This window comes from Mugil cephalus, chromosome 13 (genome assembly GCF_022458985.1).
Source record: "Mugil cephalus isolate CIBA_MC_2020 chromosome 13, CIBA_Mcephalus_1.1, whole genome shotgun sequence".
Lineage (NCBI taxonomy): Eukaryota > Metazoa > Chordata > Actinopteri > Mugiliformes > Mugilidae > Mugil > Mugil cephalus.
This window is the reverse complement of record NC_061782.1, coordinates 16,368,231-16,393,874: the sequence shown is the minus strand read 5'-3', so window position 1 is coordinate 16,393,874 and position 25,644 is coordinate 16,368,231. Positions and strand designations below refer to the sequence as shown.

The following is a 25,644-nucleotide window of genomic DNA, read 5'->3' as shown; positions in this document are numbered from 1 at the left end:
TCTTGTGTTGTCTGGCAACAGAACGTTATTAGTGGGGGTCTTTGGATCCCATGGGTTGAGGGGAGTGGCCTCTGTTGATCAGTTTAAGATCTAGTAAATTTGGAGGCCAGGTCAACATCTTGTGCTGTTGTTTACTTAATTTTAAGTTGTTTCTAAACCATTTTTTGTGTGTGTTTCAGGCTGCATCCCAGGGCTGCTGTCATCAAGGAGTGTCATTGCCATGTGGTGGGGGGGACTCGTCTTGTCTAGGTGGGTGTTACATGTCTAAGTGACATCTACAGAAATGCCATGTCCAAAGGTTTCCCAGCAGAACATTGATTTGTCACAAGATGGGCAATGTTATTTGCTTCTCACGTCAGTGGTCATAATGTTATGCCTGGTCGGTGTATTTAAATGATTAGTCATATTTACATTTTTTTTCTAATCCAGTGAACGCAACATGGCAGGTTCATTATTACCAGCAGGTGGCTCTACCTACAAGTCAGGTGAACCTTTTGACCAGGTATTCGTGTACTATGAATATTGACATTTACGAACTCAAACGACCCTGAAACGCATCGTGGGACTTTTTCATTGCATCCAAATTCAAGTGAGCTGTTAGGAACAGACTCATACTTATATAACCGGTCGAGCAAGTTAGTTGTGTGAGGCAGAGGCGAAAAGCGCAATTCTGTGAAAACGTGACCTGGGAAAACGGCGCATACATAAGGTCAATGTGTATCCGTAATGCAAATTCCCTAAGGAGCACTATGGGAATGCTACAGCTTTCAGCCTTCCTTGGTGCATTGGACAAACACGTTAAAATGTCAAGCGTAAAACGATCATAGGGGAGGAAAATAAGAACAGACTGAGCCTTTTCACAGGCCTGCCCTTTATCGTCCAGTGATGCAGGAATGTGAAGGATGCTGAGTGTCCACCTGATACTGCTTTGCGCCCGGGGGAGGTTCTCCAGTCTCCACTCTGGCTGCCATAACACGACTCAGCTCAGGCAGGCAAGGCAAGGCAAGGGAGGCGAGGCGAGGCGGGGGAAGCGCATCCTCAGAGAGATCTGCTGGGAACATGATCATCAGGGAAAGCTAAACGCAAATCTTCGGCTGCGGCGGTCAGACGATTCGACGAGTGAGTGCGTTTTGCGCTTTTCTCTGAAGGACGTAAAAGACGAGGAGACAGGCGGTGCAGGAGAGACGGGAGCCGACATCATCAGCCGGTGCGCCGTGTGAAGCGAGGTCATCGCAGTACTACGGTAAGATGCACACACACGCACACACAAAAAAAGGAAAACGCACTGGAAACACGCTGATCTAGTTTTTGCGTATTTATGCGTAAACAGAGACGTGTTCCTCTCGGTTATTCCTTTGAACTGATCATCATATTCTAAACCTCTCCCCGGCTTTGAGCGAATCGTTGATGCACCAGGCTCCATGTCTGCCTCTTAGAATTAGACTACTATACACTTAGCTACGGTCAGAAAACGCCTTCGCTACTACTAGCTCTCCAGAGAAGGATAAACGCATGCAGACCACGAGGACTGGACATTATCTGTCGTTCACGCTGTCATTCCTGAACACGGACAACATGGACTCCAGTAAATATGGGTTAGTGGAACAAATCCAGGCGCCCTGCGACCACCAGGATGCTCCACGGGGTTTTTTATCCTAGCCGATCAATAATTGCTTTTATATTCAGAGATTCGTTTATGTGTTCACATGAATTTTAGATGTTATGTTCATTAGATATGCGGCATCATCACTTGTCTAGACAAGAAAAAAAAAAAAGGAAAAAAAAAACGCAAGGGGGCGAGAACACCTCCTGAGGAATACAGCACAAACCACAGGCCTGTGGGCTGCAAACACGCATAGTGGATGCTGTGGTTTACATAATATGGGTTCTTTTCTGACAGGGAGTAATAGGTGATTATAATACAAATCTGATCAAAGCGTATTTCAAAACTTCCTCTAATGTGTGAACTTGGAACACGTAGACAAAGTACACAATAAATAAAAAGAAAGGTGTAAATGTAAACAATTTTAGAACTACATAGAAGGGCCATGATCTTGCCATGATACCTTCATGGTGTGACACTGAGGAGATGCTGTCATATTTCTTGTGGTACGGGAAGCTGATTGAAATGCCACGTGTTCACACATGAATTAATGTTTCTCATTCACTATAACCTCATTCACAACAGCCTAACCTTCACTTCCATCCTGATTAAATGACCTAATAAAAGCTGATGTTAATTTTGGAGTTAGCTCAGATTCCTCATCTGCGGTTTGAATATCGGCCTACGTAGCCCACATCTCTTTCATCTTGGGAGTACGTGAGCTATAGTTAGACGCGCGTTAATACAAAGATCCATTTCCGCATGATGACTTTTCAGTATCCTGAGGTGAGATTGACGCGTGTAATGAACATTGGCCTTGTTTGATGTGGTTTGCAATGTGTTTTAGAAGAATGGATGATACGTGTGGACAGTTCACAAAGTTTTAACGCAGAGCACAGTATGTGCAGAAAAACATCCATTTCTCTGGTACTGCTAGTTTAAAAATGACACCATTCCAGATCATTTAGACAGGGGCTGGCCATGCCAGACCACACTAGGTCTCTGTTTCTCGAGTAAACAATGACTATTACATGATGGACGCAAAACCTCAAGCTGTGTTTCTTTTGCTGGTGTCCTGAGGCACGAGGTCAATGTTGAATCATCTTAATTGCAACATCTTTATAAACAAGAAGTCACAGGAGATCGGTCCATTTATCCCACGCTAACTTTTTTGTATTGATATGTCTTTGTTAACGCTTTTCTTTTTCACACATTAAGTTGTGCTTCATGCAGACGTATTGAAGCCTGAGAGGACACTTTGTTGATCAGATGTGGATTAAGTCGCACTTTTCATTTCAGTGCTCCGGTGAATGGTGTCCATCGCTATCTGATCTAAACTCTTCTACTCCGTCTGTAACCACCTCTTCTGAAACAAGAGGATTATGCTTCATCCTATATTCTACATGTGCGCAAAGCGGTGACAGTTGTTCCCTGGGACATCTAGATTAGACACGATAAGATAATCCAACTGCAGTTGTTCCCTGATCACTGCCTTCTCTGTAGTTTTGATCATGATGTTTTTCTTATGCTGCGTACATGCAACTAAGCACAGGCCACGCACGCACATATTTTCAGGCTATATGCTGCAGCACCATAGCCAAATTTGAAAACAAATCTTCTTGCTGGTATTTAACTTCTGACTCAACACAGCTTCCTGTTTACTATTATAACCATTAATGCAGGGAGTCTATTTCAGTACTGTCTGCTTGCCATGCTAGTTTCTTGAGTAAACCACGACTTGTGCAACCTCTTGCGTGAGAACAGGAAGTACTTGTGCTGTCGTTCTGTTTGTTAGTCGGGGGAGAAAGCCAGAGTTCACTTTCCTGAGATGTGTTTCGCCCAACAAAAGGCAGAAGGAGTAAACCAAATCAGAAACCAGCAAACCAGCAGTTTGCGTGTTCAGACTACATCATATTGTATTATACTGAATATATAATATTATATATTTGTGAAAGTTAAACTGCACTGCAGGGGTTCTGTTCGCTCAAAGCTCTCCCACTTTATAATACTCACAGCATAGTGGACTCTTGTGAAAGAAGCTAGCTTGTTACCACCGGCTGAGCTGAACCAGCGTTGAAGCGGTAATTGCAGTGATTATCATCGCTTGTCCCCGGTTTCACCTACACTGTGCCCCAGAAGTGTCATTTTCCGAGTCCTCAAACCGGAGACTGAAGATTACTCTGCTCATCCCCTTGATGCCAGGCACATAAAAATAATATTTCTCAGATATTTCCCCTGGCAGCAGCCAATCATTTCATAGCATTGGTGTTTGAGGCTCGGGCCCTATTGACACACTCACCAGACCAGGAATTGTTGATTGTGATTTGGAGTTCTGAACCGGCAGACTTTTTAGTCAGCGCCTTCTCAGCGGTTTCTCGCTGTCATCACAGTTTCTCAGCAGGCTGCGTCACAGATCTGAAGGTGCAGATTTGAATAATGAAAAGTGAAAAGTGTGAAATCGAATATTCCAGCTTGACTGAGAAAATCTGCTCGGCCTCTACACTCACCGAGTGTTACTGTTTGTGTGCAACCCGACGTTTCAAGAGGGCGATATCAGATTTATGTCACAAAGGCAAGATGTGAATAGCGTGAATTCATCTCACCACGTCTTTCCTTGGATTACAAATATTTTGATGTGCAAATCGTGAAAGAGGAAAACGGTATTTACTTCACGGCTGGGCTTAGCTAAAGTACTCAGTGTTGCTTGTTTTGGTATGAATTAATGATCGAACCTCCGAGTGCTGGGTGATGACTGCACTCACATGAAACTTTAATGACCGGCATGTTTCCCCTGTTAGTCAATGGACGGAGCGGCCCAGAAAGGAAGTGCTTGTGCCTGTAATAACCACATGCATTGAGCATTTCTCCCTTTTCTCTGGGCTGAATGTGCAGGGCTGGAAGGAGAAAAAGAAGCAGAAGAAAAAGAGTTTCTTTAAAAGCTTCCCCAAGGACTTTTAGGCTAGTGAAAATCCTGTATAAATAACTATGCACATTTTATGTATTTTTTTATGCTTATTATAATTTAGTTCAAGCTTCTTGACATTCATATTAACATTGCAAAATGTGTAGCCTGGCTCTTTGAAGCGTATCATTAATTCAGAATACCACATCACCTATTTTTATTCTTTATTTTGTTTTATTAGTTTATACACAAACAAATAATTCAGATAAGGACATGGAAAACAAAAAGATGTGTCGGGGAAGTGCAAAAAACCCTCGAAGGAGTTTATTCTGGGCACTCTCCGCTGTGAGGATTGCACTATTTAAGGAGAAAGAAAGATAGAAAAACAAAACAATAAAAGAACAAACCTTTAAACAGAAGTATGTAAAAGGGAAAATATAAAGAGAGTGAGAGTTTACACAAAAGATGCAACTTTACACGTGTTCTGTACATTTGTCCTAATAAAAACAAACTCAGATCTATGGAAGGTTTACAAAGGATGAGGCAAGGATAAAATTACACCGATAAAAACAAACCTTTTACAGCTGACTTAAAATTAGGGGGCCCACAAATGTTTCGTGGCAGAAAGTTGCAGCAAATGTACCTGAGCCCCGTGAAGGAAATTTATTAACAATAAAACGGCACAGATTGATCGTTGGTCTAGGTAGTTGCATGCAGAGGATTTTTTATTTTTTTTTCCAGTTTTTTGCCTGCCAGGCTTGGGTCAAAGGGCGACTGTGTAAATTCAGCATGATTTTAATGTGCCATTTGAACATTCACCACTTCCTTATATAGACTGAAGGCCAATTTCTATCTACTCTTTAGTGCTTGTAGCACAGCGTGACTTTATACACATTGTCAGCGAGAGCCTGTGAGGACAGTTTTGGAAGGACTTCTGTGGCTCCGGGGGAGAGTCCTTAATTTACTAAAATAACAACACATAGGTCATTTTTTTGAGTTTGAAAGACTGACTCGACTTCATGAGATGTGCGCAATCCAGTATTATTTTGGAATCCGACCCGTAGTAGGGATTACGAGTCCACGATAACCCCGCATCTGTTTTGCTAAGCAAGATCCGGAGCAATAAAAAGATTTCCTGAAATGATATTTTTTGGTGGAATCGTCACTGGATGACTGCTGATCTGAACACCAGCAGAAGGCAAAGCCCGGAAAGCGCAAATCTGAGATTGGAACACATTCTTCTAATTGGATGACCAAAGTCACCCCACGTCATTTAATGTGGATTAGCTTATGAGCTGTTCAGAAGATATCCCCTCGAATCAAATCTCATATATAGATAGTTGACCTACATTTTGCCACTAGTTGACTCTTTAAACGTTTTCCACTCCAAACGGGTGCTTCGAGTGGCGAAACTATTTATATTCAACAGCCTTAAAACATGTTGCGCTCCCTCTGTATTTGTTCCATTCCATTTCCATTCATTGTTCATTCATTTTGTTCACCACGGCTCAGACTGAGTGGGCCCATGCAGCTGGACATACTGACTAATTCACATCTCTCTGCTTTCTGCACAGCTGTGTCACAGCAGCGAAGTGTTAACAATATGCCTTTGTGTCTCACACCTGTGGGCAGTGGGATTCAGGGGAGAGTAGGAGCAAGTGGGCAGAACGGGTGAGCTTCTTTTTTTTTCATTTTTTTTTCTGCAGGAAAAACAAAAACAAAACAAAAACGGTGGAATAACGCTACAGTGGTGCCTTTGTGTGGTCCGTGAAGAACCCACGCGGTTCGTGCGATTTGCTTTGTTGCGTAGGCGTGTGTGCGGGCACATTCAGGGCCGCGCGTGGTGACAGCTTTAATTGTGCAACGCTAACCGCTCTTAAATTTGAAGACGGTGCTCGCGGCTGCTGCTGTGTTTTCTTTACAAAAGTGGAATCTGAGAGTTCTTAGTTGAGGCTGTTGCGCCAACGCGAGGCATGCGATGAACAAATGGCCGCACATTCACATACCCAGTTGAATAAATGCAGTGCACAGTCATTCCCTCTGACACGCCGCGCAGATGCGCACGCCCCTACACATTCCTCTCTTTTATTGTGCATTCATGCATTTCAAGTTTTATTTTTTTTTCCTTGAGTAGGCCTCGAATAGTAGAGTTGAAGACAATCTGCTTTTGTTTTTTCTTAGAAATGTACTGGCTATTGAGTTTTTTTTTTACATTTGTAACTGTGTATCTTGTGCTTAATTTTCCAGATTTCCATGACCCCCTGGTCCTTGATCCCGATCTGAACCTCGGAGCAGCCGCACCCGCCCCACTCATCTCCTCATCCAGCGCTATTATCGATGCCTCGGAGGATGTGAGTAGGGGAAGGACAGAGGGCAGAAAACCTCGATAAATCCAACCAAGAAAGGAAGCGGGATCACGTGGTGGTTATGGACTGACGGGTCATCTGATAGCAGATCACAGTGGCTTTGCTTGGAAGTGTAAGTCTTTCATTAATCCGCCTGACCAGGTCAATTGTCTTTCAGGGGATCAATTGAAATTATATCCATTAAAGGGAAATAATCAAATAATGGCTCCCTTCTAGATAAGACTAATTGAATTATTTCTCCAAATTGATTCTTTTCAGCATAACTATGCGGCTGATAGCAGTGTGACACACTTAAACATGGTTGAGAGGGCGAGATAAAGACATAGTATCATTCCCAGTGTTAGGTTAAATGTCCATTCGATAAGAAATGTGCAATGTGATGCTCTGTAAAGTCTGGTAGGTGTATTTTTACACATGAGCAAAGTCTCCCTCCTATATGAAATGTAAGAGGATGCATTTGAAGACTTCCCAGATAGGGAAGCATTATCTTTTCTATTTCTTTTTTTTTACTATGTCTGTGTACTAAGGATGTCTTCCATTGTGGTTATCTCTGAACCTAGAATCTAGACATTTATCTCCTCCAGCTCCGCTCCACTCCTCTCCCTTCCCTTCTCATCTCCTCTCATCTTTCCTCTCCTCTCTGCCGCCACACTTCACTGACATGTGTTTGTGCTCTTGTTCTGTCCTTTTTTTTTTTTTTGGCACTAGACAATGGAAGTGGTGGCTGTTTCTGGTATTCTTTTTCTTATCCTTTTTTTTTTCGTGTGTGTGCAGCCTTTGTTCCTCTGTTCCCTGGGAAACACACACACACACAAAAAAAATCTTTTATCTTTTCTGTACGAGACGCGCCATTTATTCTGTGCCAAAGCGCAAAATGCGAATCTGTTTTTGAGGACATATTGATCGGCGAGGAAACCGAGGCGTGATTGGATAAAGCTATCTATTTGATATATTTTGTCACTGTTTGAGGACATTCTCTGACTTTGCTTTCATTATAAATCAAAAAACCTATCCCGAGGCATAAATTCTCTCCGTATTTATTTATTTATTTCGTGGCCGCTGATTTGTAGAAGTCTGTAGTCATGCGCTCTCGGTCAGATATCATAGTTCAGTAAACATCGCATGTGAAAAAGTCCGCACTAATGCTCTCTATGCTATGTCATTGATGGGACGTGTTGAATTATTTAGAAATGCATGCATATTTCAAATCACTTTCAGAAAGCTTTTAGCATCTTAATAAGGCTGCTATTTATTCACAAGCGTATATACTGTAACATCCAGTGTCTACCGTGGTTAGAAAGCATTTAATCCCTGTGTGATGGAACGCTGTGATACAGTGAGGCATTCGTGCATAATTTGGTAAAGCGTTCGCTGCACCGTTGATTTGCCTCTGGGTAAGTGATAAATATCGCTGCAACGGCTGTACGTATGACGTTCATAGACCCCAAAGGATAAATCCACTGACTTTTCTTTTAATGCCGCCAACAGACATTTATTTTCTGACTGAAATGACTCAACAGCTACCGGATGGATGACCATGACATTTGATTCAGGCATTCTCCCACTGTGAACTCCAATAATCCCAATAACCTCCCAAAACTTCCACATCTTGCGCCAAAGTCAGGTCAAAATTCAGCTTATTAGCAATGTTGCCGACGCTCTAAACCAAATGCACATTAAGCCCGATGAACATCCAGCACGTCTGTGAGTACGTACAGCCTTGTGGGCGACCGGCTTGCCGTCTTGTTTTATTGCGCAGCAACGCTGACGCCCGCAGTAAATTGAAGTGCGCGCTGTTTTAGCGACATTCATTTCAAACTGCGTTCGTTTAAAGAGTGCAGCCCTGGATGGCGTTAAAGTGTTTGTTTATTGCTCATGATTGTCTGAGCCATAACTGTAAAATATAAATCCCGTTTTGATAGACTCGAGAGCTGTTCGTGCTTTACGCACATAGTGGGCCCATAATATCATAATAGACCCATAAACCTGAGCTTGATCTGCAGGTGTAGATGACAAATCTGTTATGACTGTAAGAGCAGGCTTAAGAGGAGGTGGATTTAGGCTGGATTTTGGAAAGGAAATGTTGTATCAACAGAGTGTATACATACATAAAGTCAAACTATTTTGGTCCATTTAAGTAGTACCAATGTGAATCACGCGTCGCTCTAAAAAGCTGGAACATTGCTGTTGAACCATTTCTTCTGTGGTTTCGTCCATACACTTTTGAAAAAACGCTACGCTCTGATATTCCTGCTGAAGAAATAGATTTTTAGAGAGATGTATTCTATTAAACCAGTGCTCTATGAAGGTGTGCTTCAAGAACTTGAAAGGTGTTGGCAGATTAGAAACAAAGATGTAATATTGTCACAGTGTGACAGAAGAATTTTGCATGTCCTCAAATCTTTTTGTGATAATCCATGTTTTTTTGTAAATTCAATTCTAAATCCACTATTAAAACGGGCAATAGACATTTCCCAACATGGTAGACACAACGAATGAACAACCACGGCAGCAGGTTGTTCTGATATTTATGAATGTTGGTAATTAGTTGCCGTAATGTCATAATTTGGAGCAGCAACCTCTTTATGCTCCAGCAGTGGAACATCTAAATACGATTAAGAGCTTTGGAATCGATTGAATTTAATACATTTGAATTTTTACAGTATGAATTTTGGAACTGAGAAGCCTTTTTATGTATGCGCGTCATCATTCAGTGTTCTCACTGAAGCCTCATGTGATTCATTATTTATAGGAGGTGTGTTTAATTGGTCAGCAGTGAGCTGAGACGTGCGCTTCATTTAAAACATTCAGAATTCCTCACAAGGATTTGCTTAAATACACAGTGTGTTTATATGTAAAGTTTAGGACGTCGATGAAGATGTCGTCTAGTCACATCTAATTTAAATCGTCTATATTCAATGTGTAATGATTATCAGCATAGGCACTTTCTCCCATCAGGGTTAGCTACATATTCAAGATATTCATGGAAAGTGATTATTTATTACTTAAACCTGAAGGGTTTGCATTGACTTAATGAGAAAAATGAGGAAAGTACAAAAACTACTTTTTTAGTTTCATGCCAGCTTCCTTTGAGATTTAAGTCAAGATGAGGAAGATGTTCAGGTGCTGGACTTTTAGGGTGTCCCGAGTCTTGGAATTTGAGAGATTTACAGTATAAATCACGGACCGGCTCCAGTAGCCCTGGCTCTGTAGTTACCACACATCTAGCACGTTGTCAAGCCGCGATCTCACCCCTGTTTACAAGTCGATTCAAAGAGAATCGATGTTGAATAATGCACATACCAGGATCTCAGCGTTACGTCACGCAGCATGCGTCATGATGATCTGCCTTTGCACTCCCAACGCAAGTGAAGCAGTGTAATTTAATTCACTTGGAACATTAACGTCAAGCAGGTGCTGGAGGTTGAAGTGATCCTGGTATTTCATTAAAGAGAAAATGAAGCAAGGATGCAGCATTAATCATGCTGGAATGACAGGAACACTCATTTAAAATCTCTCTTTCATATTAAGGTCAGATGATGTCACATGCTAATTAAAATATAGGTGTGGTTACAGTTTGGCGTCCTGCCTCCTGGTTCTACTTATGAGGACACTGATCCGCTGGTCTGCTGTTTCTTCCCCCTTTCAGCTTCTTCTGCTCTTTTCACCACTTCCTCATTTTCTCTTTGATTCCCTTTCAGATGCGTAAACAACTCAACCTAGTTAGCTCTGAGCATTTTACACCGTCTGCCATTGCAATTTCCTGGCTATATGCTGCACACTGTATACAGTGGCTGCCAGAAGATGACAGATATGCAGTGGCCTGTGCAGTGACCCGTTCGCACAGTATGCCTTGCAGCGTGGAGCCGGAGGACTGGGCCGCGTGTGTCGATGTGGCCTGCCCAGTGGGGGGAGAGTGGAAAACAGGTGCTGGCGCTGTCAGCTTGTTAACACTGGGGAAAGAATTGGCTCCTCCAACCGAGTGTGGCACATATGCAACACATAGCCTTTGGCTGCGGGACGTATGTGCAGGCATGCATACATGTGAAAAGCGGCGTATATGTGCACACATCTACGCTATGATTCTACGGTTTATTCAAGACTGGACTGGCTCACCCTCATTATTCCCCCCCGTGTGTGCATGCTGTCGGCCTCCCGGGTGTTTCAGAGTGAATTACTGGGGAGAGATGAATTGGATAATGTGCAAAACCCAAAGCCCCTAATTTGTTGTCCAATAATACTTTATAAGTTTTGACATAAATTTTGTTTTGTGAACGTTGTTAGAGCGGTATTATGTAGCTCAGCTTTCCACAAACGCTTTGGGAGATATAGTTTTATGAACCCCACCCCGAGGGTTATGTGCGAGACATTCTCTCAAACATCACAAATCAGGCCCCTAGATGACCCATTTCTAGAAGAACTAAATCGACACAATGAATTATTCCATCCATTCTTGTGGCCTCGCTACGAGAAGGGGCCAGAGCAGAAGATGAATTAGGACGCTCAATTCTTGCTTCTCATCAAAGACATTTAGGCGTATTTGCCCAATTTATTCTGTGATTTCTAACCCTATCAATTTGTAGGAAATGGGAAGGAAAGAGGAAAGGGATGCGAGAATGAAATAATAGTTTGCACTGTAGAAAAAAAAAGAAATGATGGAGAAACGTAAAAAAAAGCCTTTACTATAAAGTCCACAGTATAATATGCATATGGTGATTTATTTTCTGGTGCGGTTATCACTATGACAGTTCCCCTAAACAAAGAGCACATGACTTACTTTTAAATATTCACAAACACCTACCACGACGAGGAACAGCGTGAATGTCTTATTGTCACTAAGCAGGATGCTTTGTCGGGCTGCACAGTGTAGTACATCAAAGAGCAAAATGAGAGGGCTTCTGACAAATACTACTTGAGCTCAACTCCATTGCCAAATCCACGCGGTCCACAGGGTATATGGTTACTGTCACCTGTGGGTTAAAGCCTCTTCTCCAGTTTGATGTCTGAATATCATGTTATTTGATGCCGCTCTTTCAAGTCAGCCTGACAGGACGAGACTGCGAGCAGATTTCCCAAAAGGACTTAGACTGCTCAGCAGAGAGACACGCAGACATCACTCTCAAGCCCCATCAAAGCAGAGCTCGTCTCTGGCCTCCGTGTGATGCGCTGAGCTGCAGGATGGATTTCGTGTTAAATTGGCGCCGTCTAGTGGAATTTGTGAAAATGACATGGTTCGATCTGTTGAAGTGACCGTTGTGTTTTTTGTTTTTGTTTTTTTTATCCCCAGACAATGGTGTTGTTTCTGGTTGGGATCTCTATTGCTGTGAATAATTCATCTCATGAGAACCAAACTGCAGGTAAATTTTGGAACAAGTGAACAGTTATATTATATGTTGCAAAGAAAACTTCTTTTAATATATTCTGGGTTGTTGTTTGTTCAGGTATGACTGGTGCTTATCAGATCAACAGATACACTTTAGACAGATTCTTCTGTTTGTGCAGCTGATACATTACATTTTACAAATTTTATTATCTGTATTTCTAATTAACAATGTCATGCAGCAAAATGTGCATAGTTTTAATTCCTATCATCAGATGGACAGAATAGTCCCATATTAATATAATAAAATAATATATATATGAATAAAAATATATATATTTATAGTTCTTTAGTTCTTAGGCACAACTAACATTTCAGGAATGTATAACCTTCTCCATTTTATTAGGACACCTCAGGAAACCTGGCACTAAATCAAACAACAATCAGTAAAATATTAAATATGAATCCTCCACCAGCTCAACTTGTACAATGTATCTTACACTGTATCCTTATCCAACACCTCACCCCAAAAACAAAGTTTATTAAAGGCCACTTGATTTGTAGAGTTTTTGAGAAGACGTTTCGTCCAAGTATCTTCCTCAGTTCTAAAGGACTAAAATTGAGGCTTGAATAGGAACGTCTGTGGGTGCAGCCCATCAGAAACTTGCTCGGCTTATTTTCTGATAGCGACTGACACGACTAGTGTCCATTAACGGGTAGATTTATTTATTTATTCCTCACTTGTTCGATTAAGATTCAATTAAGATTCATTTGAGTAAAATTTGTATACTTAAATTAATCCATATTAAATCTTAATCAAACAAGTGAGGAATAAACTGTCAGTGAGTGACCTTTAAAGCTCAAAACAGGATTGCTAAATACTGTTTAGCTTGCACAAAGTTGCCACGTTATACATCAAAAAAATTCTCAAATGGCGATAATAACATCAAGTAAAATAGTCAAACGAGCCCCGAAACCACAAGCTAGATTTTATTTTCATTCATTTTTAGACTGTTTATAATTAAACAGGTGAGAGATAAATTGTCAGTCATTTTTTGACATTTCAATGGAGCAAAGCAAAGCTGATCTAAATTCCTCCCAGCTTTAAGAGTTATTATAAAGAAATACAATTAAAAAGAATGTATACTATTTTGTGACTTTATTGCTGTGGTATATTTCTTTATGTGTAATGTTTCAGTAGCACACATTCTTGGATAAAACTAATACGGTTCACTTCTGTCTTTTATCTAGAAAACCCCACTCACCAGGGGGCCCATGTGCTGCCCTCCACACTGGTCATATCCCTGCTTCTTATCATTATCGTCCTGCTGACAATCTACTGCCTGAGGTGAACAAACCCACACCCTTAACTCTTCGTCTTTAACTCTCGCTCCCTTTTAGCGTGTGCTGGGTCAGGGCGGGGGTGGTTTGGAGACAGGCGGTGAGCCGGGGCTTATGGGTAAACAGCTGCACTTTAAGCAAGACGGCAAACAAAACCGGCTAGGTCAGGTCAGGCCACGGACACTCACTCCCTGACCGGCCGGCTCAAAGCTCCTCTTCCCGGGGACGGCATGAGGAGGAACAGCTTTACCTCTCTGACATGGTTGATATTGGTTTTGGTATTTGTTGTTTGCTCATCATATCTGCTGAAAGGCTCGTTTTTGCTTTTTTTTAATACATGGTTTTGCTGTCATTACCGTAGGTTCAAAAACCACAGGAAAGCTCTAGTTACCTCGGTGGATAAAAAGATTCCTAATGGCTTCCTGGAGGAACAAGGTACCGTTGTGCTGTTCTTAATATAACTACCACTGCATGATAATGTAAAACAGCCTTTTGCCATGTGTTCCTTTTTTATTTGATTAATAAATTTACACTTTAAACAATGTTTTTTAATCGTCTTAAGTCCGCTATAGCTGGAAAGGCTTGGGGAGGCTCTTAGCTTTCCTAGCACGTAGGGAGACATATAAACCTTCACTTCAGGTACAAAAAAAAATAAACAAATAAATGGAAAGGCCAAATTCTGAGTTAAGACAGTTACGTGCAGCAGCACCATGTTTATGGCTCTAGAAATCATTTCTGTCATGTACCCACAAAAGCAGGAGATCTTAATAGGCATCAGGCTTGTTTTTTCAGGTGCTGGGGGAGCTCGTAATGTTCCCTTTTGGGAAACGTTAGGAGCCTGACCACCGTATATATCTTTAAACACAGGAGAGCAGACAGTGGTCCTCCTCCCCAGATCTCCCTCGCCGTCCAAGAGGTACTTCCCCATCCCGCTGGACTCGCTGGAGGAGGAGTACCGGATACGCTCCGCAGACGATGGGAAGCTCTTCAGAGAAGAGTTCAATGTAGGCGCAAGTTTATTTGGTGTGGATGAAGAGCTTGGTCCTGCTAGCATACGACAGTACAGAAAAAAGTGCAATAAAAGTGTTCTGCTAGTGGGCTTTGTACCCTCGGCTTTATTTTTATTTTCACCTCATGAGGATTGGATTGTGTCTTCCACAGTCACTGCCGTGTTACTACCACCACGGGTCCTTTGAGGAGGCGAGCAGGGAGCACAACAGAGAGAAAAACAGATACCCAAACATTTTACCATGTGAGTGCTGATCTGTGTGCTGCAGCAGGCGATATTAACGCAACCTTCTGACTCAGAGCTTTAGTGATAACTAAATCACAAGGAACAGTGAATGAAATGAAAAATAAAAACGCAGCTTTATTTTCTTCCTCATTTTGTCCCACAGATGATCATTCCAGGGTGGTGTTAAGTCATCTTGACGGACACCTGTGCTCAGACTACATAAATGCGTCCTACATAGATGTGAGTATTAGCACAAGTACACGATTATCGTGGCAAATGATCGTGAATGCAGTGTTTTGTTTTGTTTTTTTCTCACAGGGTTACAAAGAGAAGAGCAAATTCATTGCAGCTCAAGGTAAGCGCGCGTTGCATTTCATTTTACCCAACTTTACGAGTACTCACAGGACATGTTTAAGCCCTTTCTCGATTCCGTTTTCAGGCCCGAAGCTGGAAACACTGGCTGACTTCTGGCGGATGATTTGGGAACAGAAAACGGCAACTATAGTAATGCTGACGAACCTGAAAGAAAGGAAGGAGGTACCCCCCCCCCCCCCCCCCGCTACAGTATCACAGAGCGAACCTATGCAATCTATACGGCTCCGATGAGCAATTAGTCAAACCCACTTTTGTATTCTCGTGACCCAAAGTCACAGGCATAATTTATTTGACCCCTTTCCCAAATGAGAATCCATACGGAGTGTCACCCCGCAGATTACTTAGCACGGCATTAAATTTAGCCTCGAAGGGATGATCAATTGAGTGCTCAACAGCAGGTTTGATGGGGCAGAATCGAGGCAATGGGGATCAATGACGAAATAATTGTTGATAAGATCCTAAGAGGCTTCATGATAATTAGTCTGAGAATCTAGTTAATGAGTTGAAACGTCACCGTGAAGATCCTATTGACTGACAGAGTCGCACAAAGTCGTTGTGATTGCCTTTTCGAATTGGATTGTGAAAACACACACATCAAATGGCAATGCACACAACGGGTCCAGCTGTGCAACCACAAATTCAACATTTTCGTGTGTTTTTCAAGGTGTTAATGTTCACTCAAGCAAGAAGAATAACCTCTTCACTGTTGTGACTCTCTCACAGGATAAATGTTACCAGTACTGGCCAGAAAAGGGCTGCTGGATGTACGGGAACGTCCGCGTGGCGATGGAGGACTGCATTGTCCTGGTGGACTACACCATTAGGAAATTCTGCATTCAGTATGTGAGTAAAACTCTCGAGTCTGCAGGAGAGCATTAACGACGCGAAGCTGCGCGGTACGGAGCGCGGCGCTTCACTTGACTTACTTCCCAGCACAGAACAAACATGTAATTATACCGCAGAGGCGCAAGAAGAAAACATTTATCCCAAAAAGTAACCCCAAATTAAGATAAGTGTTTGCTTTTATTCAGACATTTACATCGGGCGTGTAATGGTGAGGCATCATTTCACCGTTGCTCTTAATATAGTTCTTATTTGCTAGTAAAATATAAAAATCGCTTCTCGTAATAGCGGGATTCTTATTAAAAATTGAATAAAGCTGCACAGAGATGGTGTAAAAAGTAATGTCACCCACGGGGAAGATCTGGTGAACTGTAATAGGGGCTAAAATATAATAAACAAAAGTATGGAAACACATTAAAGAATATGAAAGGAGGAGATAAAAGATGCAGCTTTAATTATCGATATTTAGGTGTGTTTTAGCATACGGTAAGCACCGTGTTAATTTGGGGCTTCATTTCCAGAGATTCTTGCACATTTAGCATGAAAGCGCTCGGTGCACTGTGAAGACTTCAGATGACAAAATTCACTTTGTTCCTTCTCCATCTGAAGCCAGACAAGCGCAGATATCCTCTCTGCCTCCAAAATCCGTGACTGTGCCGCGTCTCCTCGGTAAAAGCCGACAGACTGGCTGCTTTTACAGCTAGCGCTGTGAACACAGAACAACCAAATGTTCAAGAGAATGAAATGACGCTCTCTTGAGTATTGATGAAGCAAAGGCAAACCACTGATAAGAAAAAAAAAAGACAAAACACCTTATAAAACTGATGTAAATCCTAGGTTCATTTTTCCAGCAGTTTGTTGGTGATTGCCTTTAAAAATAGATTCTCTCAACCTCATCCGCGCATAGGGATTAATCTTGCGTGTCTGCGCTTCACAGCAAGGCAGCGATGGTCCCCGAGCTCCTCGGCTGGTCACCCAGCTCCACTTCACCAGCTGGCCAGACTTCGGGGTGCCGTTCTCGCCCATCGGCATGCTGAAATTCCTCAAGAAGGTCAAGGCTGTCAATCCATCTTATGCTGGACCCATTGTTGTGCACTGCAGGTAAAGTGTGTAGCGTAACGGAACCCGGAAGAGGGTGTGTAGGTAGCACAGTCAGTCATAAAAAAAAAAAGGCATCTGAGCTGATTCAAGAACCGTTGTATGTTTAAAACGTAAAAAAAAAAGAAAAGAAGAAAAAACACTGCAAATGTATTTCAGATTCTGTCCTGTAGTTGTTCTGTAATCCCCTGTTTAGTATCTACCCTACCAAAGAATTCTGCAGCCGACTGTAACAACTGCTGCAGCAGGTGCTCAGGGAGAGGGACTGTTGTTCTTGAATGGGGCCCATTGAGGAGGCCTCAACACCCCACTGTGGAATCCCAGCTCTGTGCTCCCAGAGGTGCAGTCTGCTGAAATGACCCTTGTAAATCTATTAGGGGTGTGTTGGGGCTTCAGAGGTGAAGCACTTCTACATATGGTTGCACGTCTATGTTAAGATAATATGACAATGCTGAGAGAAAGCCAATATATACTATATATGCACTAAATATAACATTAAATCATGTCTATTAATATTTAAAGGGTGAGAAAAGTGATGATGGTCGCTGTGGTGTTCCATTCTTCCTGTGTATTTTCCTGCGCATGTAAATATAATGTTACACGGAGTTCTTATTCCACACATTCTCCGCCGTGCTTGGCTGTTTGTTACAGAGAAGACCTTGTGCCTCCTTCTTGTTTTTGCCTCCACAGCGCCGGGGTTGGGAGGACTGGGACGTTCATTGTCATTGACAGCATGATCGACATGATGCACATGGAACAGAGGCTGGATGTCTTCGGCTTTGTGAGCAGAATACGAGAACAGCGCTGTCAACTTATCCAGACAGATGTAAGCATTGACCCCTTCCGACCTGCTGTACCTCGGACTGACAGCTCAACCCGCTGCTCCGGTTGCGGCGTAAACAAGCGAGGACATGGAAAACAACCGAGGCTGTGATGCGAAAAATAGTAGGAAGTAGTTCGGCAAAGTAGAGGTACCACTCCCATGCTTTCCCCTCTCTTCTTCCTCAGATGCAGTACTCCTTCATCTACCAGGCTCTGCTGGAGTACTATCTGTATGGAGACACCGAGCTAGATGTGTGCTCTCTGGAGGGCCATCTGCAGAGGCTTCACAACACAAGGGCTCCCCACGACAGGCTGGGCCTGGAGGAGGAGTTCAGGGTACGAAAAAAAAAAAAAAAAAAAAAAAAGACGCTCCCTCTCAAACATTTCAGTCAGTAATGAATCGTCCCCATCACCCTGCGCCCTGCATGGGTAGAGTTTTATGGAAAACTTGCCCTGGGTGCCGCTCTTGGCAGTAGTAACATAAATAACAATGCTTTGGATCAACTAAAACTTTATAAGCCGTCACCATCTGCCATGTGGAATTTACTGTAGCTTTGTGAAAATTTCACATTTTTCCTGCAAAGAGGCCTCCGCAGTTCCCCACATGCTGAATGGAATTATTCCCCGAAGCCTCTTCTCCTTCTTCTGATCTTCTCCACCTTTTCTCCGTTTGTCCATGCCGCTATTACGATATTTTCCAATTTTACAACACCGGCTTTAAAAAAAAAGAAAAAAAGAAAAAAAAGAAAACGTGTTTACTAGTTGTTCTGCCCCGCACTGAGGAAAACCGACCCTCCGACTATGTCAGTCCGCTCATGTTTCCTCCCTTTCAGAAGCTGACCAACGTTCGCATAATGAAGGAGAACATGAGGACTGGGAACCTTCCCGCCAACATGAAGAAGAACCGCGTGCTTCAGATCATTCCGTGTAAGGACTGCTCCGACACTCGCAACAGCTTCATAATACATCACATCCGAGTAGAATCAAAGTATCGCAGTGCTCGTGATGATGCACGGATATCTGGCTCATCATTTCACATCTGTGCGATCAGTGATATTTAAACATTGCTTGTATCTCTGCTTTAAGTTGCGAGTGAAGCGGGAAAAGAAAGCAACTTTTTACACTGAATACTGATACAGACATGTTTGGCCTGAAGTTTTACTTGCATGATTTTTTTTTTTTTTTACATCAGCCCCAGTTCAAACTTTTACTTTATTAGGAATCAGTTGTGGAAAGTTTTCCCTTTTTTTTTTCTTTTTGCAGATGATTTCAACCGAGTAATACTCTCAGTGAAAAGAGGACAGGAGTTCACCGACTACATCAATGCCTCCTTTATTGATGTAAGCACTCCCTCACGACCTCCCCGTATAGATTTCCCATAGAAGTATAAATATAAAGCTCATTGTTTCTTTTACAAACAATGCAAAATATTATGTTCACTGCACTCCCAAGTCTTGTTTACCGGGTGATCTGCCCTCCAGGGCTACAGGCAGAAGGACTATTTTATCGCAACCCAGGGCCCCCTGTCTCACACAGTGGAGGACTTCTGGAGGATGGTGTGGGAGTGGAGGTGTCATTCAATCGTTATGCTCACCGAACTCAAAGAGAGGGAGCAGGTACAGTATGGTGCTCTTGCAAAAGTACAGGCTGGGAGAAAAAAAAAAAAAGCAGAGTTGCACATTTTAAACAGTCTTTTTATTTCCATTGCTCCTCCTCGATAGCTCGTGTGTTCAGCTGTTTTTATATAGTTTTTAGGGATACAGATGTGAAATGGAGAAACGAAAACACGGCATAAATCTGTCACGTGTAGCCTAATTGTATTTCCATCTGACCTCTCCAACCAGGAAAAGTGTTTCCAGTATTGGCCATCAGAGGGCAGTGTAACATTTGGAGACTACACCGTGGAGCTGACTGGCGACACACTGTGTGAAACCTTCACTCTGAAAGACCTGGTTCTCACCTACAGACCAGTGCGTGATTATAACACTTAATTCGCCCACACATTCCTCCACGTCCCCCCTTGTACCGTCTCCATCTGCATGACAGGAGCTTGAAGCTCGTGACATTTCTTCTCCTTTTTTTTTAAATGTTTTTTTTTATTATTATTATATATATATATTTACGTACGTGAAAAACAACACCGTAATCTGCCCGTCTCTCCAGGAAAAGCAGTCACAACACGTCCGACACTTCCACTTCCACGGATGGCCTGAGATCGGAATACCAGCCGAGGGGAGAGGGATGATTGACATTATTGCCGCTGTGCAGAGGCAGCAGCAGCAGTCTGGAAACCGGCCCATAATTGTGCACTGCAGGTGAGGAACTTCAGCTTGACAATTCTGCAGCATGACGTGCACCATCAGATGGAAATTATATACTCCACATTACATTATGTATCTGTCCACTCCTGCTTTTTTAATAAAGCCCCTTTCATTTCCACCCTGCTTTTTATTATCCGATCACCGGAAAATCTCAGAATGATACTGGAAGGGATTTCAGTTTTAAGGATACATTTTTTTTTTTTTTTTTGTTCCTGCAAATGTCTGTTACAATAAATTGTACGTTTTCCCTCAGTAGACCCGGTGCTCTATGCCTAAACCACTTATGTGATCCCTTATAAAGACTTAGCTGTGAAAGCTTTGATCAGAACCTAGCTTCAGGTGAAGTGATTCTAAAGCAGCATGCCCCTGTGGGATTGATCCAATCCACTGATTCACAGTCAATTAAAACCTCTCAAAGTGAAATCTCCTCTGACTCCCACTATGATTAATCTGATAAGATGAGCTAACGACAGGAAATGGTGTCATCACTCTCTTCTATTCCTTCATCACCACTTGTCTAAGAGGGGCTTTTTAAAGCTTTTTCTCCATCTCTGGGGAATGGGGCTAACCCGCTGCAATCCCTAACGTCTCTCTACACTTCTCTTCCGAATCGCACACATCTCTCTCTCTCACTCTCTCTCTGTCTCTCCCGCGCTCCCTCCCTGTCTTCCTCTCTCCATCCCACCATCATTGTAAACATTGACTCAGTCAAACGCTGAGCTTCCGAACTGATTAGTGTTAGCGTTTGGATTAGCCTCTCTTTAAGTGAGGATAATTATTAGCACCATTACACAAAGGTCACCTTTTCGCTCGCTAACTTTCTGAGTGAAATGGATGTGCCACGATTACAAGTTCACCATTGTTAGAATTCCCGCAATTGTTCACAATCACAGTTCAGCAGCGCTTCTGTTGGCTTTCACGCGCCTCGCAGGGTGTGCGTTACGTGATGCGGTTGCTGATACTTTTGTCCTCATCTTCCCAGCGCCGGTGCCGGACGAACTGGTACCTTCATTGCCCTCAGTAACATTCTGGAGAGAGTGAAAGCGGAAGGCCTCCTGGACGTTTTCCAGACAGTGAAGAGTTTACGTATGCAGAGACCACACATGGTTCAGACCGTGGTAGGTGGAGAGCCGGGTCATGTCAGTCCTGCTGTGCAGAAAATGTCAGCTTATTTACTTTTGTTTGGAACTGTTTCTGCTCGTCTACACACGGTGACTCTGTTCTCCTTTTGCCTTTTTTTCCTTCTTTTTCTTCCAGGAGCAATACGACTTCTGCTACAGAGTGGTGCAGGATTTTGTTGACATTTTCTCAGACTACGCCAATTTTAAATGACGCGTTCGGACGCCGTCCTGTGCGCTTCTGTCAAATGAACGTATGCAATTTTTTTCTGAATGTTGTTTTCTAAAGCTCTTTTTACATTTTGCACTTATGTCCAGATCTTTAAAAAAAAAAAAGAAAAAACGTGTAACATACTGTAGTATAATTGAAAATATCTGTGACGCAGGTCTTTTTCAAGAATGTTTGAACTTCCGGTACGTGAAATAATTGTATGTAAAATATAGAATTCTTTACATAATGGGTTTGGTTGGATTGCTGTATGTAAAAAAAAAAAAAAAAAAAAAGTAATAGTTTTATGAAGCAGAAATCCAACATTTATTAGATCAAATGTTTATTTGCATATTAATTGTATGCCAACTTTATCTATTTGCATAAAATATAAATACTGTATACATTACACATGTTTTTCTCACTTCCTACCTGAAATATAAGCATGTTGGAGGGCCCACCAGTTCTCTTTAATTTCTCTTTTATTTTTCTACTGACCGTAATGCCTTTCCTTTGCATTAGCCTTTTATTTCATTGCCCACGCAACACATTGGATTGCTGTGGAGAAAATAATACATTGTAATAAGTTGTGTGTTAGATACATAGGATGAAATGATTCGTAATTTTTGCACAAATAATATCTCATTTGACATGTGTGAATAATATATAATCTACATTTAGCTCAAACTAAAATTTCCATCATATTTCCCTCTGTTAGATGCTACAAATTACCTCACTTCTGTATGGGAATATCTTAACAGCTGCTGCCTGTTGCAATTTTATTCAACTTCACCAACTTTCTTTCTTTTTTTTCTTTTTTTTTTTGCCTGTGGCAATATTACTTAGTGGTTTGGTGCCTGACTGTGCAAAATGCAATTAGCCCACATTGGAACAGGCAGAATATAATGTACGATGACGTAACTTCAAACGTATCGTCGCAGCTGAGCGTCACGCCCCACTTTAAAGAGGCCGGGGGAAGAAACTCTCTTTAACGAGCCAACTTCACACTTGCATGTTTGCATACAGCGGTGCCATACGGATTAGAAGGAGTTCTGATCTCGAAAACCTTGTCACCAAGTGACAACATTTTAGATAAGAGGGATGTTTACTGTAATGTGGAAGTAATACATGAACTTCAAGTGTATTGTTCTTGAATGCTGGTCTCATGGTCATTCACAGTTTGTACAAACACTTCCCACAATAATATACTCATGCAAATATATATACATATATATATATATATATATATTATTTGCATATTTTAGTTGTTGCAAATATGTGTGTAAGAAATGTAAGAAAATCAGTGTAGAAATGTGTATTTAAATGAAATAGGTGATATTTGTTGCAGCTGAACCCTTTCCGTCCGCCAGAGCAATGTGGAACATGTCTGGGACGCTGAAAAGAGTTGATCTCGAACGCCGCTGCTTGTCTTTATACAAAACATGCGCTCGAAGGCATTTTGGCATCATTTGACTACGACAGTTAACCAGGTGTCTTGGTTTCATATTCAAACCCCCAAATTTCTGCAAAGCGTATATTTTTGCAAGGCTTTCCCCTGTTCCTTTGTGAAACAGTAAACGTGGGATTCCAAGGGGCGAAGAACTTTTTACTGTTTATACTTCCATATGTTATCTAAAGCCGGTCGCCCCGCTCATCCGCTGTACGTGAATACTTGTGCCGGTTGTCGGCGAAGTTTATTGCATTGTTGACTTGTCATGCTGAAGGATGTAAAAAATGCACAAACATCTTGTTTCGGCGATGTTTCTGCCTTTTCGGTTCTGTACGGATCTGAGCGGCTATTTGTTTGCTAAAAGCTGAATCCAATAAATTATAGATGGAGAGAGATTTCATCTTAATGTTGTCTCTTTTTTTGTTGTTGTCCACTCCTGCATCCAATACAAAGACATTTTGATATATATTTCATGCTGTTTGAAGCCTCTCGGTGATGTCAGAATATCAGAGCACTTAGCCAGTCCATTAGTAGTGTTTTGTGTCCCATTAGTCAGTAAATGTGTCACACCTGCAGAGAGGGGATTATAATCCTGGCAGCCGCCTTGTACGACACCTATAAAACCCCCTCTGCCTAATGTACCACATGCTAACAAGAAAAAAAAACAGAGGTGAGTGTGTCTCAACTGAAATTTGTACAATGTTCATTAAGTTAGAATTATTCTTCTTATTAATCACCATCTGAAATGCAGTTTGCTAATGTCGGGTGATATTTCAACCCCTGATCTGCATTTGTTTCATTATTATTATTTAGTTTAATTACTAATTTGCCCTTTCTCTGCAGCTCAAATGGAAGCGAGCAGCAGAGTTATGGTGCAGGTGTTGTTGCTGGCGTTGGTGGTTCAGGTCAGCCTGTCCCAGCACTGGTCCTATGGATGGCTACCAGGTGGAAAGAGGAGCGTGGGAGAGCTCGAGGCAACAATCAGGGTGAGTGATTATTTTGTGTACGGTCTAGCTTGAGGAAACGTGCTAACTTTATTAAATTTAAGCCTGAATTTAGGAGGAATACCTCCGTGAAATAGGTCTGTTAAGCCTGGCTTCTTTGTTTTACTGTGCTGTAACCGCTATGTTGAGGTCAGATTTCATATCAACCACGGTTTTATCACCTCAAGTCTCTTTTATTGTACTTAGATGATGGGCACAGGAGGAGTGGTGTCTCTTCCCGAGGAGGCGAGTGCCCAAACCCAAGAGAGACTTAGACCATACAATGTAGTAAGTGCTTATTATACATAATTTATCACCAATGTCTACTTCAATTGTACAATATTAATGCACACTACACCACTGTGTGCCACTGTGTTCCAAAGCAGCAATGACAATATACAAACCGCTCAATGACTGCTTTCATTTTTCCCTTTTAGCATGATTGAATATGTACATGACTAATTTTTATCTTTTTTTTTTTCTTTTCTTTTAGCCTTGGCAGTAGTAATGCTAATTTTCTCCGACTGGTCCTGTATCATATACATTATACATAGATTAAAAATTAAATATTTGCCAGATTAAATATTCAAACTGCGGCTGAAATTATTAACTGAGATTTAATTTTAATCTTTTCAGATTAATGATGATTCCAGTCACTTTGACCGTAAAAAGAGGTTCCCTCACAATAACTGAAGAGCTGCGGGGAGAGAGAAAAAAAAAGAGAAAGAGAGAGAGAGAGAGAAACATGAGAAGAGAAATACAGACTGTATCAACTATCAGCACCAGTGAGGGATCGCCGGAGTGCAAGAGGCTGACTTCGACAAATCATCATTTATTACACTGATGTCTATCGTACTTCTTTAACGTGACAGAAAAAAATTGTAATAAAGCTTTAAATTCTGATCAACTCAAAATGTTTTATTCGATCTGATTTTCAGGATGTGTAACTTGCGGATCTGGTCATTAGATGTGAAATGACGCCGTTTAAGTCTAAAATGTCCCTTTAAAAGCCGCTTAATAGATTAAATTGCCTTTGTAAAGCAGCCACGACCGACAAGCATGACAAACTTGTGACACAACAATCTTAGCATGACAACAGCTGGCAATTAAGCCAATTTATTAGAAATCAATGACTTAATTGAATTTGCTACAGTTTGGGTAATTCTATTTTCTGCCACGCCAGTCATATGTGCTTGTGCGATGTGGAAAATTACGCCAGCTGATTTACGGTGCTCGTACCTGAATGTTGATTAGCCCCCCAAAATGAAAGACACTCATCTCAATATTTTCTGCTTGTTATGTCCACAACAGCCTTCTGCTAATTTAGGATAACCGCAGTCATCCAAAACAGACAAAGTGCGGAACTTTTTTCTTTTTTTCTTTTTTTTTTATTCCTCCTCTCCGTACAGGAAATTGGTGTTCATTATAAAAATTGGAATTTCATATCAGGAAAGGAAAAGAATCAGCAGGGGGCATATGTTTTAAAGAGAACTCATTTTCTGGCAAAGCCCCACAGACAGAGCACCATACTAATCGCCTGGTGCATAAGGGGCTAGGATTCATGAACTGTGCTGACACCGGGGAGGCCCCGCATTGTTAGAGCGTGGTTGTAATGCACACCAATGAACCCAAACCCGCTGGCACAACTGGGAAAAGGTGA

At 41.9% G+C, this 25,644-nt stretch overlaps 2 protein-coding genes across 3 annotated transcripts; both read left to right on the top strand.

Moving 5' to 3' along the window:
- Nucleotides 1-686: 686 nt before the first annotated feature.
- Nucleotides 687-23,401, top strand: LOC125018946 (receptor-type tyrosine-protein phosphatase epsilon-like). Of its 2 annotated transcripts, XM_047603406.1 has the most exons (21): nucleotides 687-1,243; nucleotides 6,753-6,983; nucleotides 12,159-12,228; nucleotides 13,443-13,539; nucleotides 13,894-13,967; nucleotides 14,400-14,536; nucleotides 14,694-14,784; nucleotides 14,930-15,006; nucleotides 15,085-15,121; nucleotides 15,206-15,303; nucleotides 15,865-15,984; nucleotides 16,922-17,085; nucleotides 17,773-17,908; nucleotides 18,091-18,240; nucleotides 18,738-18,831; nucleotides 19,168-19,244; nucleotides 19,386-19,520; nucleotides 19,749-19,874; nucleotides 20,068-20,219; nucleotides 21,208-21,343; nucleotides 21,483-23,401. In XM_047603406.1, exons 3-21 carry the CDS (start codon nucleotides 12,162-12,164, stop codon nucleotides 21,555-21,557), a joined length of 2,043 nt encoding a protein of 680 aa, XP_047459362.1. In that variant the 5' UTR covers nucleotides 687-1,243; nucleotides 6,753-6,983; nucleotides 12,159-12,161; the 3' UTR covers nucleotides 21,558-23,401. The 2 variants fall into 2 exon arrangements, with proteins under 2 accessions (XP_047459362.1, XP_047459363.1); XM_047603407.1 differs by lacking the exons at nucleotides 687-1,243; nucleotides 6,753-6,983; nucleotides 12,159-12,228; nucleotides 13,443-13,539 and adding an exon at nucleotides 13,641-13,794.
- Nucleotides 23,402-23,480: 79 nt separating this feature from the next.
- On the top strand, nucleotides 23,481-24,887 carry gnrh3 (gonadotropin-releasing hormone 3). Its single transcript, XM_047603408.1, has 4 exons — nucleotides 23,481-23,671; nucleotides 23,845-23,987; nucleotides 24,192-24,272; nucleotides 24,621-24,887. The coding sequence occupies exons 1-4, from the start codon at nucleotides 23,638-23,640 to the stop codon at nucleotides 24,675-24,677; spliced, it is 315 nt and encodes a 104-aa protein (XP_047459364.1). The 5' UTR covers nucleotides 23,481-23,637; the 3' UTR covers nucleotides 24,678-24,887.
- Nucleotides 24,888-25,644: the final 757 nt, after the last annotated feature.